The 20,901-nt window shown below is 48.7% G+C and overlaps 2 protein-coding genes across 4 annotated transcripts in view; one reads left to right on the forward strand and one right to left on the reverse strand.

The window, feature by feature from the left end:
* Nucleotides 1–10,890, forward strand: part of CEMIP (cell migration inducing hyaluronidase 1) — a 179,750-nt gene extending 168,860 nt beyond the window's left edge. For all 3 annotated transcript variants that reach the window (XM_030814900.1, XM_030814901.1, XM_030814902.1), the window contains 5 exons: nucleotides 911–1,115; nucleotides 1,286–1,372; nucleotides 2,034–2,191; nucleotides 6,065–6,165; nucleotides 7,914–10,890. In XM_030814900.1, the coding sequence (XP_030670760.1) occupies nucleotides 911–1,115; nucleotides 1,286–1,372; nucleotides 2,034–2,191; nucleotides 6,065–6,165; nucleotides 7,914–8,041 (679 nt within the window). In that variant the 3' untranslated portion in view covers nucleotides 8,042–10,890. The remainder of the gene's footprint in view (nucleotides 1–910; nucleotides 1,116–1,285; nucleotides 1,373–2,033; nucleotides 2,192–6,064; nucleotides 6,166–7,913) is intronic.
* Nucleotides 6,426–20,901, reverse strand: part of MESD (mesoderm development LRP chaperone) — a 50,927-nt gene continuing 36,451 nt past the window's right edge. Inside the window, exon 4 of the transcript XR_004030577.1 lies at nucleotides 6,426–8,015. The gene's annotated coding sequence lies outside the window, so the exon portion shown is untranslated. The remainder of the gene's footprint in view (nucleotides 8,016–20,901) is intronic.

Consider the following 20,901-nt stretch of genomic DNA (forward strand, 5'->3'; position numbering starts at 1 on the left):
AACTCCATGTGGTCTTTTAGTTCAAGCACCAACCAGTGGTGGACAATACCTGCTAGGTCCCATAAGAGCGAGAATCTTGGTTACCGGGTAGCCAATTCATGGCCTGTCTGAGTCCAATGTGTGCCCCTGGTCTGAGCAGCTGTGTGGTAGGGGTTTGGGGCCGATGGCATTGTGGTGCAAACCCAGCTCCCTAGTCTGACCAGACTCAGTGAAGGGTTGGTTCCCAGAGCAAGATGGGTGGTAGATACCCCATATCCTATCTTCCTATGTTTCAGATGCAGGACTCAGCCTGAAAGCGCTTTTCTGCACTAAAAGAACAATAATGAATCCCAAGTTAGTACTGTGCTTTCCTCATAATCTGACTCCCTGTAACACTGGGTCAGCTTCCTTTACAATAATAATTATTATTTTAAATAAATCATAAAATAATTTTTGGAATAAATTATGGTTTGGAGAAAAGTAGAGTTAGGAAGACAGAGCATTTCCTCACCGGGCACCATGCTGGGATGGAAAATGCTGGCTCTGTCACTTCCCAGCTGTGTGGTCCTGGGCGAGTCACTTCACTTCTCTGAGCAACCATTTTCCCATCCAGGAATTCAGGATGATAATGGTACCTACTGGACAGGATTGTTTGAGGATTAAATGAGATATGTCGATTTATGATGTGTGCATGATGTGGCACATAGAACATGTTCAGAATAGAATTGCCATTCTCATTAGCTTCTTCTTCAATGCATTTGTTCCTTAGTTCTCCAACTACATAGAACTCTGTGGTAGACGTGGTTCCATTCTATAAGGTCACTGGGTCTACCTGCTGTGACCAGCTCAGAGTAAATGTCTCGGTGGGTGGGAGGAGAAGAGGGAGGTTTGAGTGTCCAATCAAATGCCCAGCAATGCTCCTTGTGTGCAGGCTGTTGTTCCTGAAACTGAAAGCTCAGAACGAGAGGGAGAAGTTTGCTTTCTGCTCCATGAAAGGCTGTGAGAGGATAAAGATTAAAGCTCTGATCCCAAAGAACGCAGGCGTCAGTGACTGCACAGCCACAGCCTACCCCAAGTTCACCGAGAGGGCTGTCGTGGACGTGCCGATGCCCAAGAAGCTCTTTGGTTCTCAGCTGGTGAGTGGCTGAGAGCAAAGCCTGGACCCCTCTGCCATTCAGTCGGGCCCAGACCCAATTAGATCCCTCACTCAGCTCCACAAACCATTTCCTATGACTGGGGATACGGGAAGAGGAGGGGAATGACCACCCAAACCTAACAACTGCATTGGGTTCAATGTGTTTTCCAGAAAACAAAGGACCATTTCTTGGAGGTGAAGATGGAGAGTTCCAAGGAGCACTTCTTCCACCTCTGGAACGACTTTGCTTACATTGAAGTAAGTGCCTCTGGCCCCTGGAGGATTTGGGTTTGCTCATTGAGAGGTGATACTGTGTCCTGGGGCTGCTGTCACAAATTACTACAAACTGGGTGGCTTGCATTAAACAAGAGAAAGTTATTCTCACAGTTCAGGAGGCCAGAAGTCCAAGAGCAAGGTGTTGGCAGGGGTGGTTTCCTCCGGGGGCTCGGGGCAGGGAACCTGTTCCATGCCTCTTCTCGCTCCTGGTGGAGCCGGCACTCCTGCGCATGCCTCGGCTTGCAGACACATTAATCTCTGTTTTTATGTGCCTTTTCTCCTGAGTGTCTGTGTCTCACCTCTCCTCCTGCCTTTCTTTTGCAAAGGCACCTATCTTTGAATTTAGGGCCCACCCTAAAAATCCAGATGGTTTCATAAAAAAATCTTTAACTTAATTCCGTCTGCAAAGATTCTATTTCCAGATAAGTCCACTTTCACAGGTTCCGGGTGGACATAACTTTTGCAGGGCTACTATTTGACCCACTACTGAGGGCTACAAGGAGTTAAGTGGATAATGGAGTTTATGCTTCGAATAGCTGCACAGGCAACTTCTGCCTTCAGGGTCTGCTTGGGAACCACCTGGGCAGGAGAACCTTGGGGCTTTGGCACCCCGCCTCACACCTGGATTGCTCTGACTCTGCAGGTGGATGGGAAGAAGTATCCCAGTTTGGAGGATGGCATCCAGGTGGTGGTGATTGACGGGAACCAAGGGCGCGTGGTGAGCCACACGAGCTTCAGGAACTCCATTCTGCAAGGCATACCATGGCAGCTTTTCAACTATGTGGCGACCATCCCTGACAAGTGAGTCTGTGCCTCTGCTTCTGGAATTGGCTGCTGGCACAGCAGACCCCTGGGCAAGGGCCCCCTCCCTCTCACAAAGGCCTTCATCACAGATCAGTCTGGAAAAGCTCAGGCAGTCTCTACAGCCTGCCCACAAATAATGGGTGTTGGACGAGAGCATCCTTGCCTGTGGACTCTGGTGTTGGAGCCGGGCTGCTGTGAATGTAGGTCAGGCGGAGGCAGGCGGGACAGCCCCGCTGCACATGGGAAGGTTGCCCTGGCCCTCCTCACTACACTCCCGGCATGATCTCATCCCCTCCCACACCTTCAATATGATCCAAGTGCTGGTGGCTACTATCTCCAGCCCGGATCTCCTTCCTAAGCACCAGACACTCCAATCCAACTGCTACTTGGACAACGCCACCTGGACGTCTTGTAGGGAACTGAATTCTCAGCCTTTTAAAATGTTTAACCTCCCAAACCAGCCACTCATCCTACTTCTTCAGTTTTGATGAAATCATCACAATCCATCCTGATAACCAGGCCAGAATCTGGGCATTCTGTTTGTCTCCTCTTTCTTTCCTCCACACGCTATCATCACACCCTATCAATTCCATCCGCATTACTGCTCGCCTGCTAGTTCCCTCCACAGCGTCCTCTCTTCTGCCGCTCTGCCCAGGCCTTTGCTGGTCATCACCGGCACTGTTGGCACAGTCTCCTAACGGGCCTCCCTCTTCCAGTTGCCCCAACTCCAACCCATCTTCCATATTGGCTGCTGGTTTAAACTTCTTAAATATAGGGAAAACCTGTGCCCCCTTTCCTTAGGAATCTTTGGTAATTCCCTAATACCTTACAAGTCTCCCCACATCACCTCCTCGGTGAGGTCTTTTCCCAGCCAACCCAAAAGTTCTACCTTGGCAGGGCGCATTGGCTCACACCTGTAATCCCAGCACTTTGGGAGGCCGAGGTGGGTGGATCATGAGGTCAGGAGTTTGAGATCAGCCTGGCCAATATGGTGAAACCCCGTCTCTACTAAAAATACAAAAAAATTAGCTCGGTGTGCTGGTGCGCACCTGTAGTCCCAGCTACTCAGGAGGCTGAGGCAGGAGAATCGCTTGAACCCGGGAGGCGGAGGTTGCAGTGAGCCGAGATTGCGCCGCTGCACTCCAGCCTGGGTGACAGAGCAAGACTCTGTCTCAAAAAAAAAAAAAAAAAAAAAAAGTTCTACCTCTGCTAAAGCACTACTCACAATAGGTCTGGTGGACACATCTGTTGCCCCATCAAGAGTGTGGCCTTCTCAATGTTGGGGCCATGTCTAACTTCCCTTTGCATTTCTAGCACAGAACATGGCTAGTTAAGTGAGTGTACAGTTCACTCAGGAGCCACAACCTGGTGGAAAGTCTAAGCGCTTCATGTGGTACCTGCTACATAGTAGGTGCTTAGTAAACATTTGTAGTTATTAAATGAAAGCAAATATACTTCCCAGATGCTGACTCCATGAGGGGCATGACGTGAACTGGGCACCTGGTGAGATTTTGGATAATGGGATTTTGCTTAACCACATTTACTCCCTCCCTCATTCCCCCATCAGATGCTTCTTTGGCCTTCTATTTTTCATATGCAGATTCGGACAGAAGGACAAGGTTGACCAAATTGGGAAAAACAGTTATCCTCTAGAGATCATGCCGTTTGGGGCAGAGAATTTTCTTTTGAAATGAAAGAAGATGCAGAAGTTTGGAATAAGAAACTAGACTGCAGTGCTACTCTGTTTGGAACCGTGTGCAAGGCTCCTTCCAGCCCGAGCAGCAGCACCTCTCTGGGGGAAGCCCTCACTGGAATGGGCCACTCCCTGGGCTGGCTCTGGGTACCCAGGCAGGCATTGGTACCATTAGACCCCTCTCTAACCTCCTGGAAAGCAGCAGGGAATGAGGCAAGGCAGATCCTGTTCTACTGTGGCTGCGGGCCCTGCCTAGCCTGGCCCATGCTTCCTACCCCATCCAGCAGGCCACTATTGGCCCCAGGGTCCTGGGGAGAGAAGAGGGCAGCTGCTCACACCAGAAACATCTAGCATGGCTTCTGAGAGCTGCCTCTGCACTGCCACTCTGTGGGAGACCCTGAGCTGGCTGCTGCATGGGCTTAGAGGCCATGAGGATGGCATATCAGGCAAAGAAGTGTGCCCAACATAGGTAGGCAGGCTTCTGGGCATCAATGGGAGGCGGTGGGGACACAAGAAGCCCGTCTCCCTGTCCCACTCCTGTGAGCTAACCTAGATCCCCATCAGAAGGGCAGGACCTACATTTGAGTCCCCCTAGTAGGAAGGCTGAGCTCCAACAAAGGACCATTAGCTTTTGTTCTGAAATGAAACAATGCAGAAATATCCTCCTGAGAACAGATCCTGAATCTAGAGTGGAGGATGTGTTAGCGATAAAACCTGTCTCCTTAAGGGGCCTCACCCTACCAAGCCTTTGGGCCTCCCTCTCCAGCCTTCCTCAAGGGCTTGAGGCAGCCCCAGCTCCCTTCCCATCTATCCTTATTTCACACAAGCCCTTTGCATCTTAAGATCTTTCCTGCTGTTCCCAGTGGGACACAAATGGGGGTAACAACAGGTTCCAGAATCCTATACGGTTTTTCCATGTCTGAACTGTGGTCTGTGGTTACAGAGTTCCTCTGAGATACGAACTGGATGCCCCATTGAGCTTCTGCCCCATTTCTATTCCCAAGGGAGGTGCTCACTTCCTCCTGTCTGGCCCAGCGTGCTGAGTCTGCCACTGTGAAGGCTATTTTCCCAGCACTTTGGACTGAATACACCCCGAGGCAGGGGATAGACACTCCTTATTCCCAAGTCGAACTTTTGCAAGTTGGGACCTTCAGGCTGGGCACACACATTGCTCCAAACCTCTGCCTCTGTTAAGCACATTTCCCTTTGGCAGGTCCTCTGAGATACTTGGTAACTATTTGCTTCAATCTCCCCATTTGCAAAATAGAGGCAATAGCCCTGTGTTGCCTAACCAGAGAGAGAGGTGACATGAACGTAAGAGGTCAATCTGAGCTCTTGGTATAACCCAAGCATCATGGTAACGATATGGTGTTCTCCCCAGAAAGACTTCAAACCTGGCCATGCTCTTCCTGCAGCTCAGAGAAGGCTGGCTCTGGACTACACTAAGCCTGTGTCCATCAAAAGAAGACAGCAAAAGAAAGACGGGCTCCAAGAGAAATCCTCTAGCATGGGGCTTCTCGAGCTTTAATGTATACATGATCACCTGCAGATCTTGTAAAAACACAGATTCTGACTCAGAAAGTCTGCAGTGGAGGAATTCTGTGGTTCTAATAAAATCCCAGGGGATGCCAAATGGAGCTGGTCTCTAGAACCTTCAGGATCTAGAACCTTCAGGAGCTCCTGGATGGTTTTATGGTTTGACAGATACTCCCCCTCCTCCTTCCCTCACCTCCTCTCTTTCTCATCGCTTTCCCCTTCCTTCCTCCATCACCACATTTCTATCTGGTCTTACCTAACCAGGGTTGAGAACATTCAAGGGAAGAGATACATATTGAAGTCCTACTGTGTGCCGAGCCCTAGCATGGTATGCTCTGCTTACATCCTCTCCTCTGTTTGGAGAGAGACATGTAAACGCGGTGAGCCGAGTCCAGGCTTGGAGAAGGCTGTGGGCACCAACTGTGGCCAGATGCGTGGGAGGGAGCTCAGGATGTTCGTCACCACATGGAAAGAGCCCGTCAGCTGGGAACACAGGAGAGGCTGCCCTTTCCCGAATCCCTGGACAGGCCTCTGGGCACTGCTAACTCCAGTCCCACCATGCACAAACCAACATCCCTCCCCATGCCCACTTTCTCCAGTTTGCTCTCTCCCTCTGGTCTAATTGGTTTCTTCTCACACAGTTCCATAGTGCTTATGGCATCAAAGGGAAGATACGTCTCCAGAGGCCCATGGACCAGAGTGCTGGAAAAGCTTGGGGCAGACAGGGGTATCAAGTTGAAAGGTAAGGGTTTGAACTGGGGTTTAAACTGACCCCAAAACCAGAGAAGGCAAATGCCTGGCATGGAGGTTGCTGTCATCTTTTGCTGAGTTGAGAATATGCTTTGTACTAAACTTGGGTACAACCTCAGAATCCCCCACACAACTAGTGGTCTACTGGAATGGATGGGCAAGATGCCACCTGTTTACCAACCCTGCACTGCAGCAAATTTATTATAACTTGCTACCAGCCACTGAAAGAAAATTGCTATAGTTGTTCACTCATTTGCTTGGAAAGTGGCCCTTTATTCAACAAAAGTATCATAAGAAAAGTGGCTTAGTCTCACCCTCCTACCCAATTCCTGCTATTCAGAATGGCCAGGGGTCCTGCATCTTCTTCAACATTCTACCTGATGCCTAGCATTTGCACAGTCCTTTGCAGCTTGCAAAACTCTTATTTGTTCCTCTGAGACAGGTAGATGAAAAGAAAACTAAAGCCCAGAGAACCTATATGGCTTGTCCAAGGCCAGGCAGCTTCGGTGGTGAAGCCTAGCACAGGCTTGCTGGCTGTGCTGGAAGAAGCCATTCAGGAGGGACACGTCAGCATGACACCCATTATCATCACAAAAACTAGGTGCAGGGAGAGTCCTCAGAGAGGTTGTGTGGGCAGCAGAGAATCTCCACGGGCAATAATGATAATGATCATTGGGGTTGCTATTTAATGTTCAGCCTTGCACTTTGCAGAACATGTTATAATTATCTCACTTACTCATTAATAACTTGTGCAGCAGGTACTATTATTTCCATTTAAGATGAGGACACCAAGAATTTAACAGCCAAGCCACTTGCTTAAGGTTAGGACTTGGATCCTAATCTTCCTAACTCAAAGCTGGGCTTCTTAGTTATACACCATCCTCACTATGGAAAACATCAAAATCAGAAGCCCATCATATAGGGTGATGAGAAAGATCAGAAGCAATGCAAACCCTTCAAACCAGCCAAAGGAGGACATAAGGAAAAGAGAAGTATCCTTTCCAGCCCAGTCCTGAAATCATTTTGGAGCCTCTGTCTTTTAAATTAAGATCCCGGTTGCCAAAAGCTGATGTATGTAAGGTGACCTAAGTTGAATGGCACTTTCCTGGTGGTGATAAATGCATGTTGCCTGCCAAGATGGGCTGAGTACAGACGTAGTTTGCCATGCCCCTTGGATGCTCAAGCTCTGAACTGCAAGATAGAGAGTGCTGGTGGGTTTCAGGGGTTTAGAGTTCTAATCTGGGGTGCACCATTTACTCCACACTCTTGGTCAAATTCCTTCACCTCTCAAAACTCCTTCTAGAGCCACAGAGTGATAGAGCCGGGGAGGAGATCTTGTAGATCAATGCCATCGTTTGACGGATGGGAACACTGGGCTTCAGAGAGGGGCACGGACTTGCTGGTTGTCCTAGGGGCAGCTCGAAGGTAGGCAGGTTCCTAGGAGGTCTCCCCCCTTACAGTTTGCCCCATTTCCTGCTGTGCATGGCTCCCCTGTCTATAGCAAAGCCATCACCCTGCCTAGGTGGCAGTGAGGCTCAGGTGAGACCCTGCCTGCCCCATACAAACACATGTCAGGCACCATCAGTAGCTGAGCACAGCTCTTCCCAAGGGACAACAGTGCAGTGTGGCTAGGGGTTACCTGGTGGGGGTGGGGGGCTGGCAATGGGGAGCCATGGAACGGGGTGGGGCAGCCGTCCTCTCATAGGGCTTTTGCTCAGGAGACTTATCATTGCTTTTCAGAGCAAATGGCATTCGTTGGCTTCAAAGGCAGCTTCCGGCCCATCTGGGTGACACTGGACACTGAGGATCACAAAGCCAAAATCTTCCAAGTTGTGCCCATCCCTGTGGTGAAGAAGAAGAAGTTGTGAGGACAGCTAACGCCTGGTGCCACCTCGTGGTAGACTATGACGGTGACTCTTGGCAGCAGACCAGTGGGGGATGGCTGGGTCCCCCAGCCCCTGCCAGCAGCTGCCTGGGAAGGCCGTGTTTCAGCCCTGATGGGCCAAGGGAAGGATATCAGAGACCCTGGTGCTGCCACCTGCCCCTACTCAAGTGTTTACCTGGAGCCCCTGGGGTGGTGCTGGCCAATGCTGGAAACATTCACTTTCCTGCAGCCTCTTGGGTGCTTCTCTCCTATCTGTGCCTCTTCAGTGGGGGTTTGGGGACCATATCAGGAGACCTGGGTTGTGCTGACAGCAAAGATCTACTTTGGCAGGAGCCCTGACCCAGCTAGGAGGTAGCCTGGAGGGCTGGTCATTCACAGATCCCCATGGTCTTCAGAAGACAAGTGAGGGTGGTAAATGTAGGAAAAAGAGCCTTGGCCTTAAGGAAATCTTTACTCCTGTAAGCAAGAGCCAACCTCATAGGATTAGGAGCTGGGGTAGAACTGGCTATCCTTGGGGAAGAGGCAAGCCCTACCTCTGGCCGTGTCCACCTTTCAGGAGACTTTGAGTGGCAGGTTTGGACTTGGACTAGACGACTCTCAAAGGCCCTTTTAGTTCTGAGATTCCAGAAATCTGCATTTCACATGGTACCTGGAACCCAACAGTTCATGGATATCCACTGATATCCATGATGCTGGGGGCCCCAGGGCACACGGGATGGAAAGGTGAGAACTAATGCCTAGCTCGAGGGGCCTGCAGTCCAGTAGGGCAGGCAGTCAGGTTCATGTGCATTGCAATGCCAGGTGGAGAAATCACAGGGAGGTAAAATGGAGACCAGTGCCATTTCAGAGGGGAGGGTCAGGAAGGCTTCTTGTTTACAGGAATGAAGGCTGGGAGCATTTTGCTGGGGGGAGATAAGGCAGCCTCTGGAATGGCTCAGGGATTCAGCCCTCCCTGCCGCTGCCTGCTGAAGCTGGTGACTACGGGGTCGCCCTTTGCCCACGCCTCTCTGGCCCACTCATGATGGAGAAGTGTGGTCAGAGGGGAGCAATGGGCTTCGCTGCTTATGAGCACAGAGGAATTCGGTCCCCAGGCAGCCCTGCCTCTGACTCCAAGAGGGTGGAGTGAAGTCCACAGAAGTGAGCTCCTGCCTTGGGGCCTCATTTGCTCTTCATCCAGGGAACTGAGCACAGGGGCCTCCAGGAGACCCTAGATGTGCTCATACTCCCTCGGCCTGGGATTTCAGAGCTGGAAATAACAGAAAATATATAGTCCAAAGCCTTCATTTTAACAGATGGGGAAGTAAGCCCCCGAGATGGGAAAGAACCACACAGCCAGGGGAGGGCCTGGGGAGCCCCACCCTAGCCCTTGCTGCCACACCACATTGCCTCAACAACCGGCCCCAGAGTACCCAGGCACTTCTGAGGTAGCTTCTGGAAATTGGGACAAGTCCCCTTGAAGGAAAGGAATTGACTAGAGTAGAATGACAGCTAGCCGCTCTCTTCCCTCCTGCTCCCAGCGCACACAAACCCGCCCTCCCCTTGGTGTTGGCGGTCCCTGTGGCCTTCATTTTGTTCACTACCTGTCAGGCCAGCCTGGGTGCACAGTAGCTGCCAACTCCCCATTGGTGCTACCTGGCTCTCCTGTCTCTGCAGCTCTATAGATGAGGCCCAGCAGAGGGAGGAGGGCCCGCCATGTTTCTGGTGAGCCAATTTGGCTGATCTTGGGTGTCTGAACAGCTATTGGGTCCACCCCAGTCCCTTTCAGCTGCTGCTTAAGGCCCTGCTCTCTCCCTGGCCTACCTTAGAGAGAGCCCGAAGAGCTCCTGTAAGAGGGAGAACTCTATCTGTGGTTTATAATCTCGCACAAGGCACCAGGGTCTCCATGGGTCTTGTGATGAACTACGTTTATCCCCTTTCCTGCCCCAACCACAAACTCTTTCCTTCAAAGAGGGCCTGCCTGGCTCCCTCCACCCAACTGCACCCATGAGACTCGTCCAAGAGTCCATTCCCCAGGTGGGAGCCAACTGCCAGGGAGGTCTTTCCCACCAAACATCTTTCAGCTGCTGGGAGGTGACCACAGGGCTCTGCTTTTAAAGATATGGCTGCTTCAAAGGCCAGAGTCACAGGAAGGACTTCTTCCAGGGAGATTAGCAGTGATGGAGAGGAGAGTTAAAATGACCTCATGTCCTTCTTGTCCACGGTTTTGTTGAGTTTTCACTCTTTTAATGCAAGGGTCTCACACTGTGAACCACTTAGGATGTGATCACTTTCTGGTGGCCAGGAATGTTGAATGTCTTTGGCTCAGTTCATTTAAAAAATATATCTATTATTTGAAAGTTCTCAGAGTTGTACATATGTTTCACAGTACAGGATCTGTACATAAAACTTTCTTTCCTAAACCATTCACCAAGAGCCAATATCTAGGCATTTTCTTGGTAGCACAAATTTTCTTGTTGCTTAGAAAATTGTCCTCCTTGTTATTTCTGTTTGTAAGACTTAAGTGAGTTAGGTCTTTAAGGAAAGCAACGCTCCTCTGAAATGCTTGTCTTTCTTCTGTTGCCGAAATAGCTGGTCCTTTTTCGGGAGTTAGATGTATAGAGTGTTTGTATGTAAACATTTCTTGTAGGCATCACCATGAACAAAGATATATTTTCTATTTATTTATTATATGTGCACTTCAAGAAGTCACTGTCAGAGAAATAAAGAATTGTCTTAAATGTCATGATTGGAGATGTCCTTTGCATTGCTTGGAAGGGGTGTACCTAGAGCCAAGGAAATTGGCTCTGGTCTGGAAAATTTTGCTGTATTATAGTAAACATACAAAGGATGTCATCATCTTGTCTGTTTCATTTTCTATTAAAATGGGCTTCACCGGGTAGAGACACAACCAAAAAAGATAATTTTAGACCAATATCCTTGATGAACATTGATGCAAAAATCCTCAATAAAATATTGGCAAACCAAATCCAGCAGCACATCAAAAAGCTTATCCACCAGGATCAAGTGGGCATCATCCCTGGGATGCAAGGCTGGTTCAACATATGCAAATCAATAAATGTAATCCAGCATATAAACAGAACCAAAGACAAAAACCACATGATTATCTCAATAGATGCAGAAAAGGCCTTTGACAAAATTCAACAACCCTTCATGCTAAAAACTCTCAATAAATTAGGTATTGATTTGACGTATCTCAAAATAATAAGAGCTATCTATGACAAACCCACAGCCAATATCATACTGAATGGACAAAAACTGGAAGCATTCCCTCTGAAAACTGGCACAAGACAGGGATGCCCTCTCTCACCACTCCTATTCAACATAGTGTTGGAAGTTCTGGCCAGGACAATTAGGCAGGAGAAGGAAATAAAGGGTATTCAATTAGGAAAAGAGGAAGTCAAATTGTCCCTGTTTGCAGATGACATGATTGTATATCTAGAAAACCCCATTGTCTCAGCCCAAAATCTCCTTAAGCTGATAAGCAACTTCAGCAAAGTCTCAGGATACAAAATCAATGTACAAAAATCACAAGCATTCTTATACACCAATAACAGACAAACAGAGAGCCAAATCATGAGTGAACTCCCATTCACAATTGCTTCAAAGAGAATAAAATACCTAGGAATCCAACTTACAAGGGATGTGAAGGACCTCTTCAAGGAGAACTACAAACCACTGCTCAATGAAATAAAAGAGGATACAAACAAATGGAAGAATATTCCATGCTCATGGGTTGGAAGAATCAATATCGTGAAAATGGCCATACTGCCCAAAGTAATTTATAGATTCAATGCCACCCCCATCAAGCTACCAATGACTTTCTTCACAGAATTGGATAAAAACTAAAGTTCATATGGAACCAAAAAAGAGCCCGCATTGCCAAGTCAATCCTAAGCCAAAAGAACAAAGCTGGAGGCATCACGCTACCTGACTTCAAACTATACTACAAGGCTACAGTAACCAAAACAGCATGGTACTGGTACCAAAACACAGATATAGATCAATGGAAACGAACAGAGCCCTCAGAAATAACGCTGCATATCTACAAGTATCTGATCTTTGTCAAACCTGACAAAAACAAGCAATGGGGAAAGGATTCCCTATTTAATAAATGGTGCTGGGAAAACTGGCTTGCCATATGTAGAAAGCTGAAACTGGATCCCTTCCTTACACCTTATACAAAAATTAATTCAAGATGGATTAAAGACTTAAATGTTAGACCTAAAACCATAAAAACCCTAGAAGAAAACCTAGGCATTACCATTCAGGACATAGGCATGGGCAAGGACTTCATGTCTAAAACACCAAAAGCAATGGCAACAAAAGCCAAAATTGACAAATGGGATCTCATTAAACTAAAGAGCTTCTGCACAGCAAAAGAAACTACCATCAGAGTGAACAGGCAACCTACAAAATGGGAGAAAATTTTCGCAAGTTATTCATCTGACAAAGGGCTAATATCCAGAATCTACAATGAACTCAAACAAATCTACAAGAAAAAAACAAACAACCCCATCAAAAAGTGGGTGAAGGACATGAACAGACACTTCTCAAAAGAAGACATTTATGCAGCCAAAAAACACATGCAAAAATGCTCATCATCACTGGCCATCAGAGAAATGCAAATCAAAACCACAATGAGATACCATCTCACACCAGTTAGAATGGCCATCATTAAAAAGTCAGGAAACAACAGGTGCTGGAGAGGATGTGGAGAAATAGGAACACTTTTACACTGTTGGTGGGACTGTAAACTAGTTCAACCATTGTGGAAGTCAGTGTGGCGATTCTTCAGGGATCTAGAACCAGAAATACCATTTGACCCAGCCATCCCATTACTGGGTATATACCCAAAGGACTATAAATCATGCTGCTATAAAGACACATGCACACGTATGTTTATTGCGGCACTATTCATAATAGCAAAGACTTGGAACCAACCCAAATGTCCAACAACGAGAGACTGGATTAAGAAAATATGGCACATATACACCATGGAATACTATGCAGCCATAAAAAATGATGAGTTCATGTCCTTTGTAGGGACACGGATGAAACTGGAAATCATCATTCTCAGTAAACTATCGCAAGGACAAAAAAACCAAACACCGCATGTTCTCACTCATAGGTGGGAATTGAACAGTAAGAACACATGGACACAGGAAGGGGAACATCACACTCCGGGGACTGTTGTGGGGTGCGGGGAGTGGGGAGGGATAGCATTAGGAGATACACCTAATGCTAAATGAGGAGTTAATGGGTGCAGCACACCAACATGGCACATGGATACATATGTAACAAAGCTGCACATTGTGCACATGTACCCTAAAACTTAAAGTACAATAATAAAAAAAATTAAAATTAAATAAATAAATAAAATAAAATGGGCTTCATTTTATCTAGGGATAATAACTTATCTAAGGATAACCTAAGATAACCAGTTACCTTAGGATAATAAGGCTGATGAAATCACCCCATGTGTCTGCCTTACTTCCATGGCCTTATTCCCAAGAGCTAGTCATATGTCAAGATCCTACTTTGCCCCACCCCAAGGCAGGGTGTCCGTAAGAACAGGTGGAGATGGTTCAAAGAAAGAGAAGATATCATTCATATGGCCGGCCATGTCCAGAACATGCTGTGTCCTCCACATTTCTAAGCCGTCAGGAGGCTGTCAGTCACTTCAACTCCCCTCCCCGATGGGGAAGCCAGGCAGAAGCAGGACCCTCTTTTCCTCCCAGGCCGTTTGGCTAGAGGCCAAACACATGTTTGACAAGAGAATGGGGGCTGAGGTGGGAAAAACAGGTCCAAATCAAACTGGCAGACAAGAGAGGCAGGCACAGGTATAGGGCACCTCAGGCAGCACTGGAAGGGGCTCAGGGGTCTGGAGGGGAGAAAGTGAGGGGCAGAGGTTAGAGCAGGTGAACTGGGAGTGGTCCAGAACTGCCAGTCCAGGAGGGCAGCCACTAGCTTCATGGGGCTACATACATTTAAATTAATTTAAATTAAATGCAATTAAAAATCCAGTTCCTCAATCACATTGGCCACATTTCAAGTGCTCAATGGCTATGTGTGTCTAGTGACTACCATATAGGATAGAGCTGATATAAAACATTTCCATCATCACAGAGAGTTCTTCTCTTGATGATTTCCAAAGACCTCCTGGGTCTTATACATTGGGCTTAAAAACAAAACAACTATGTTTCATGTGTGTGTGTGTGTCTGTCTGTCTGTCTGTGTGCATCTGTGTATAGTCAATTCACTTAAAGAGGCTGGTACCAGATTGGTGGTTTTAAGCTGCCAATACACAAATATATCTGGCAGACTAGCTTTGGGCATAAAGTCAGCTGTGCAGTAGAGAGTACATGGCCTCTACCTTCAGGAAACTTTGCCAGGAGAAAGAGATCACATTTGCACACTCAGTCAACAAATATTTTTGCACCCCTGCTCTACGCCAGGCACAGTGCACACAGAGGAACACAGAATCACCCCATGGAGAACATGAAATTACCTGCCCAGTGAGTGGTGTGGCAGGGTTCCGAGGGCAGTGAGTGGTCATCACCTGGATTGGTCAGCGAAGGTCAGTGAGTGGAAGTAGGAAAGGTGTTGGCCTGAGAGTCAGAGATAGATAAGAGAAGGGCCTTTTGTAAGAGGCACAGTCTGACAGAGGGGCAGCTATCAGGGTATGGGCTTGAGGACACCTGGGCATAAATCAAGGATCAGTCATGACAGGCAAAGTGGAAGGTGGGTTGGGCCAAACACAGGGCCAGCTTTAGGGCCCACTGGCTGTGATGATAGGGGGTGGGAGGTTACTAGTGACTTCTCAGCCAGAAGTGTCACCGCATGAAAGAGCACAGCCCACTGATTCAGTAGGGGCAATAGAAGAGGCATCCAGGGAGGACTAGGAAAGATGCCAACAAGGAATCGTCGAGCAACGGGACACTGCACCCAGCTAGACGCACAGCAAAAGAAGCCAGAGAGGTTGGGGTGGAGGGACAGGCAGGCACTTCAGGGTCCTTCAACATTTGTCCCTGCAATAGTCACCACATCCCACAGGTAGTCACCGTGCAATGCATTAGGTGACCAGTGGGCACCTCCCATTCCTGTCCACAGGGAGACAGGATGATCTGCTCTGCCTCACCAGCCTGGGAGGGGACAGGTCAGAAAAGCGTGGCAGAGGAAGTTTTGCAGAATGCATAGGAATGAACTAAGTGAAGAAGGGCAAAGAACATTCCTGGTGAGGGAATGGTGCTGAAAAGTCCTGGAGGCGATGTGTAGGAGTTGCTGGAGGAAAGGGGGTGGGGTTCCTCCCCAGACTGGAGGGGTGAAGGCGTGGGCGTTCACTCATGGAGGCTGGGGTGGCCTTAGAGGTCAGTGCAGTGACAGCTAAGAACATCTGCCTAAAGAAAACGCAACGGCACAAAGCCAGAAGCAGGCATTTGGGAGAATTTTGTTCCCATACCCACAGGCACACAGGGTATGCTGAGTTGGGCACACAGTCCCTGAGGTGGCATATGCCTACATCTCCAGTCTGGTCACCCATTCCTTCCTCATCCCCAATCCCCAGATGAGCCCTAATCCTCATCCCCTCCCACTGGCTCAAGGATCTTAGAGTCCTCATAACATGGCGGATGACCTGACCCACCCTGCCCTCTCTCCTCTCGGTTTGGCTCATGCCTACTCATGTTCCAGGGTGTAGCTCCACACAAAGCCTTCTCTGACCCATGCTTGGCAGCTTTCTCCTTCCTCTCCTGGGCTCAGGGCCCAGTGCCTTGATATTGCGCCCCCTGTCCCAGGCTGTCACTCACCCCTTCCCTTAGACTGTAGCCTCCTGCAGAGCATAGGCCATAGGTTTTCCAGTATCTGGCAGAGTTCTGTTGGGTAATGCATGCTTGCTGTGTTGAACAAAGGCATAAAAGCCGACCCTGGCGCAACTCTTGTGCCTCCAGTACTGAAGCCAAAATCCTGAGCCCTTTGACCCCATCCTAGCTGTTTTAGCCTGGGGGCTAGGTAGGTGGCAGAGGTTTTCTCAACGGCAGGGAAAGGAGTAGGATGTGGGTGGTGGGAAGGGCTTAATCCTGGGAGGATCAAGTCCACAGGTACCTGGCAGTGCCCTCATGTCCTCAGGGCTGGGTTGGGGTGAGAAGGGGAGCAGACAAAGGTAATGGTGAGGGTTGGCGGGGGGATGGAGGAATAGAGGAGTTCATTGTCCCAGGAACTGCCCTCCCTCTCAGAAAACAATCAGGAGCATCAAACAGAATCAACGACATGCATGACTCAGCTTTGAAAGCTATAAAGCAAGCTCATCTAACCCATAGCCAGTGGGCTACATGCAGCCCTGGATGGCTTTGAATGCAGCCCAACACTAATTCGTAAACTTTCTTAAAATATTATGAGATTTTTTTGCATTTTTTTAAAGCTCATCAGCTATCGTTAGTGTTAGTGTATTTTATGTATGGCCCAAGACAATTCTTCCAATGTGGCCCAGGGAAGCCAAAAGATTGGATGCCTATGCTCTAAAGCCTGCTCCTCAGTGTGGTCCATGGGCCAAGGGCATCAGCATCATCAGCATCAGCTGGGGGAGGTGGTTCACACCTGCAGCCCCAGCACTCTGGGAGGCTGAGGCAGGTGAATCGCTTGAGCCCAGGAATTCAAAACCAGCCTGGGCAACATAGCAAGACCTTGTCTCTACTAGAAAAAAAAAAAAAAATTCAGCACCACCCAGGAGTATAACCAGGAGCTGGTTAGAAATGCCCAATCTCAGGCTCTCCCAGATCAGCTGAATCAGAATCTGCATTTTAAGAAGGGACCCAGGGTAGTTGTTTGCACAGTAAAGTTTGAGAAGTGTGTGTTTGTGTGTGTGTGTGTGTGTGTGTGTGTGTGTGTGTGTGTGTGAGAGACAGAGTCTCTTTAGCCCAGGCTGGAGTGAAGTGATGCGATCTCGGCTCCCTGCAACCTCCGCCCCTCAAGTTCAAGCGATTCTCCTGCCTCAGCCTCCTGAGTAGCTGTGATTACAGGCCTGAGCCACCATGTCTGGCTATTTTTTTGTATTTTTAGTACAGACGGGGTTTCGCCATGTTGGCCAGGCTATTCTTAAACTCCTTGCCTCAGGTGATCCACCAGCCTCGGCCTCCCAAAGTGCTAGGATTACAGGTGTGAGCCACTGTGCCCAGCTGAGAAGTGTGGTTTTAGGAGTCTCTAAGAGACCAGGCACAGTGGCTCACGCCTGTAATCCCAACACTTTGGGAGGCCGAAGCAAGAGGATTGCTTAAGCCCAGGAGTTCGAGACCAGACTGGCAACATGGCAAAACCTCATCTCTACAAAAAATACAAAAATTACCCAGGCGTGGTGGTGCATGCCTGTGGTCCCAGCTACTCAGCAGGCTGAGGTGGAAGGATCACTTGAACCTGGAAGGTGGAGTCTGCGGTGAGCCGAGATCACGCCACTACACTCCAGCCTGGGTGACAGAGTGAGATCCTGTCTAAAAAAAAATAATAAAATAAAATAAAAAAGACCCTAAGAGCCTAGTGTTAGGCCTCTGAGCCCAAGCCAAGCCATTGCATCCCCTGTGACTTGCACGTATACATCCAGATGGCCTGAAGTAACTGAAGATCCACAAAAGAAGTAAAAATAGCCTTAACTGATGACATTCCACCATTGTGATTTGTTTCTGCCCCACCCTAACTGATCAATGTACTTTGTAATCTCCCCCACCCTTAAGAAAGTACTTTGTAATCTCCCCCACTCTTAAGAAGGTTCTTCGCAATTCTCCCTACCCCGAGAATATACTTTGCGACATCCACCTCCTGCCCCCAAAACATTGCTCCAACTCCACGGCCTATCCCAAAACCTATAAGAACTAATGATAATCCACCACCCTTTGCTGACTCTCTTTTCGGACTCAGCCTGCCTGCACCCAGGTGAAATAAACAGCCATGTTGCTCACACGAAGCCTGTTTGGTGGTCTCTTCACACGGACGCGCATGAAATTTGGTGCCCTGACTCGGATCGGGGGACCTCCCTTGGGAGATCAAACCCCTGTCCTCCTGCTCTTTGCTCCGTGAGAAAGATCCACCTATGACCTCAGGTCCTCAGACCGACCAGCCCAAGAAACATCTCACCAATTTCAAATCCGGTAAGCGGCCTCTTTTTACTCTCTTCTCCAACTTCCCTCACTATCCCTCAACCTCTTTCTCCTTTCAATCTTGGCGCCACACTTCAAGCTCTCCCTTAATTTCAATTCCTTTCATTTTCTGGTAGAGACAAAGGAGACACGTTTTATCTGTGGACCCAAAACTCTGGCGCGGGTCACAGACTGGGAAGGCAGCCTTCCCTTGGTGTTTAATCATTGCAGGGACGCCTCTCTGATTATTCACCCACGTTTTAAAGGTGTCAGACCACGCAGGGACGCCTGCCTTGGTCCTTCACCCTTAGCGGCAAGTCCCACTTTCCTGGGGCAGGGGCAAGTATACCTCAACCCCTTCTCCTCCACCCTTAGCGGCAAGTCCCGATTTCCTGGGGCAGGGGCAAGTACCCCTCAACCCCTTCTCCTTCACCCTTAGCGGCAAGTCCCGCTTTCCTGGGGCAGGGGCAAGTACCCCTCAACCCCTTCTCCTTCACCCTTAGAGGTAAGTCCCGCTTTCCTGGGGCAGGGGCAAGTACCCCTCAACCCCTTCTCCTTCACCCTTAGCGGCAAGTCCCGCTTTTCTAGGGGGCAAGAACTCCCAATCGCTTATTTCTGCACCCCGACCTCTTATCTCTGTGTCCCAATCCCTTATTTCTGTGCCTCAACCCCTTCTCTGCTCTTCTGGAGGGCAAGAATCCCCCACCCCTTCTCCATGCCTCTACTCTTTTCTCTGGGCTTGCCTCTTTCACTATAGGCAAGCTTCCACCTTCCATTCCTCCTACTTCTCCCTTAGCCTGTGTTCTTAAGAACTTAAAACCTCTTCAACTCTCACCTGACCTAAAATCTAAGCATCTTATTTTCTTCTGCAATGCCGCCTGACCCCAATACAAACTCCACAGTAGTTCCAAATAGCCGGAAAATGGCACTTTCAATTTTTCCATCCTACAAGATCTAAATAATTCTTGTCGTAAAATGGGCAAATGGTCTGAGGTGCCTGATGTCCAGGCATTCTTTTACACATCAGTCCCTTCCTAGTCTCTGTGCCCAGTGCAACTCATCCCAAATCTTCCTTCTTTCCCTCCCGCCTGTCCCCTCAGTCCCAACCCCAAGCGTCGCTGAGTCTTTCTAATTACAAAGTACCTTCTTAAGGGTGGGGGAGATAACAAAGTACATTGATCAGTTAGGGTGGGGCAGAAACAAATCACAATGGTGGAATGTTGTCAGTTAAGGCTATTTTTACTTCTTTTCTACAGACCCATCTGACCTCTCCCCTCCTCGCCAGGCCGAGCTAGGTCCCAATTCTTCCTCAGCCTCCGCTCCTCCACCCTATAATCCTTTTGTCACCTCCCCTCCTCACACCCGGTCCAGCTTACAGTTTCGTTCCGTGACTAGCCCTCCCCCACCTGCCCAGCAATTTATTCTTAAAAAGACAGCTGGAGCTAAAGGCATAGTCAAGGTTAATGCTCCTTTTTCTTTATCCCAAATCGGATAGCGTTTAGGCTCTTTTTCATCAAATATAAAAATCCGGCCCAGTTCATGGCTTGTTTGGCAGCAACCCTCAGACGCTTTACAGCCATACACCCTAAAAGGTCAAAAGGCCGTCTTATTCTCAATATATATTTTATTACCCAATCTGCTCCCGACATTAAATAAAACTCCAAAAATTAGAATCTGGCCCTCAAACCCCACAACAGGACTTAATTAACCTCACCTTCAAGGTGTACGATAATAGAAAAAAGTTTCAATTCCTTGCCTCCACTGTGAGACAAACCCCAGCCACATCTCCAGCACACAAGAACTTCCAAACGCCTGAACCACAGCAGCCAGGCGTTCCTCCAGGACCTCCTCCCCTAGGAGCTTGCTACAGATTTCTGTGCCGGAAATCTGGCCACTGGGCCAAGGAATGCCCGCAGCCCAGGATTCCTCCTAAGCCGTGCCCCATCTGTGCGGGACCCCACTGGAAATCGGACTGTTCAACTCACCTGGCAGCCACTCCCAGAGCCCCTGGAACTCTGGCCCGAGGCTCTCTGACTGACTTCTTCCCAGATCTTCTCGGCTTAGCGGCTGAAGACGGACACTGCCTGATCGCCTCGGAAGCCCCCTAAACCATCTCAGACGCCGAGCTTCGGGCAACTCTCACAGTGGAAGGTAAGCCCGTCCCCTTCTTAATCAATATGGAGGCTACCCACTCCACATTACCTTCTTTTCAAGGGCCTGTTTCCCTTGCCTCCGTAACTGTTGTGGGTATTGACAGCCAGGCTTCTAAACCTTTTAAAACTCCCCAACTCTGGTGCCAACTTAGACAATACTCTTTTAAGCACTCCATTTTAGTTATCCCCACCTGCTCAGTTCCTTTATTAGGCCAAGACACTTTAACTAAATTATCTGCTTCCCTGACTATTCCTGGACTACAGCCACATCTCATTGCCACCCTTCTCCCCAACCCAAAGCCTCCTTCGCGTCTTCCTCTCATACTCCCCCACCTTAACCCACAAGTATAAAATACCTCTACTCCCTCCTTGGCGACCGATCATGCACCCCTTACCAACTCATTAAAACCTAATCACCCTTACCCCACTCAATGCCAATATCCCATCCCACAGCATGCTTTGAAAGGATTAAAGCCTGTTATCACTCGCCTGCTACAGCATGGCCTTTTAAAGCCTATAAACTCTCCTTACAATTCCTCCATTTTACCTGTCCTAAAACCAGACAAGCC

This window comes from Nomascus leucogenys, chromosome 6 (genome assembly GCF_006542625.1).
Source record: "Nomascus leucogenys isolate Asia chromosome 6, Asia_NLE_v1, whole genome shotgun sequence".
NCBI classification, from domain to species: Eukaryota; Metazoa; Chordata; class Mammalia; order Primates; family Hylobatidae; genus Nomascus; species Nomascus leucogenys.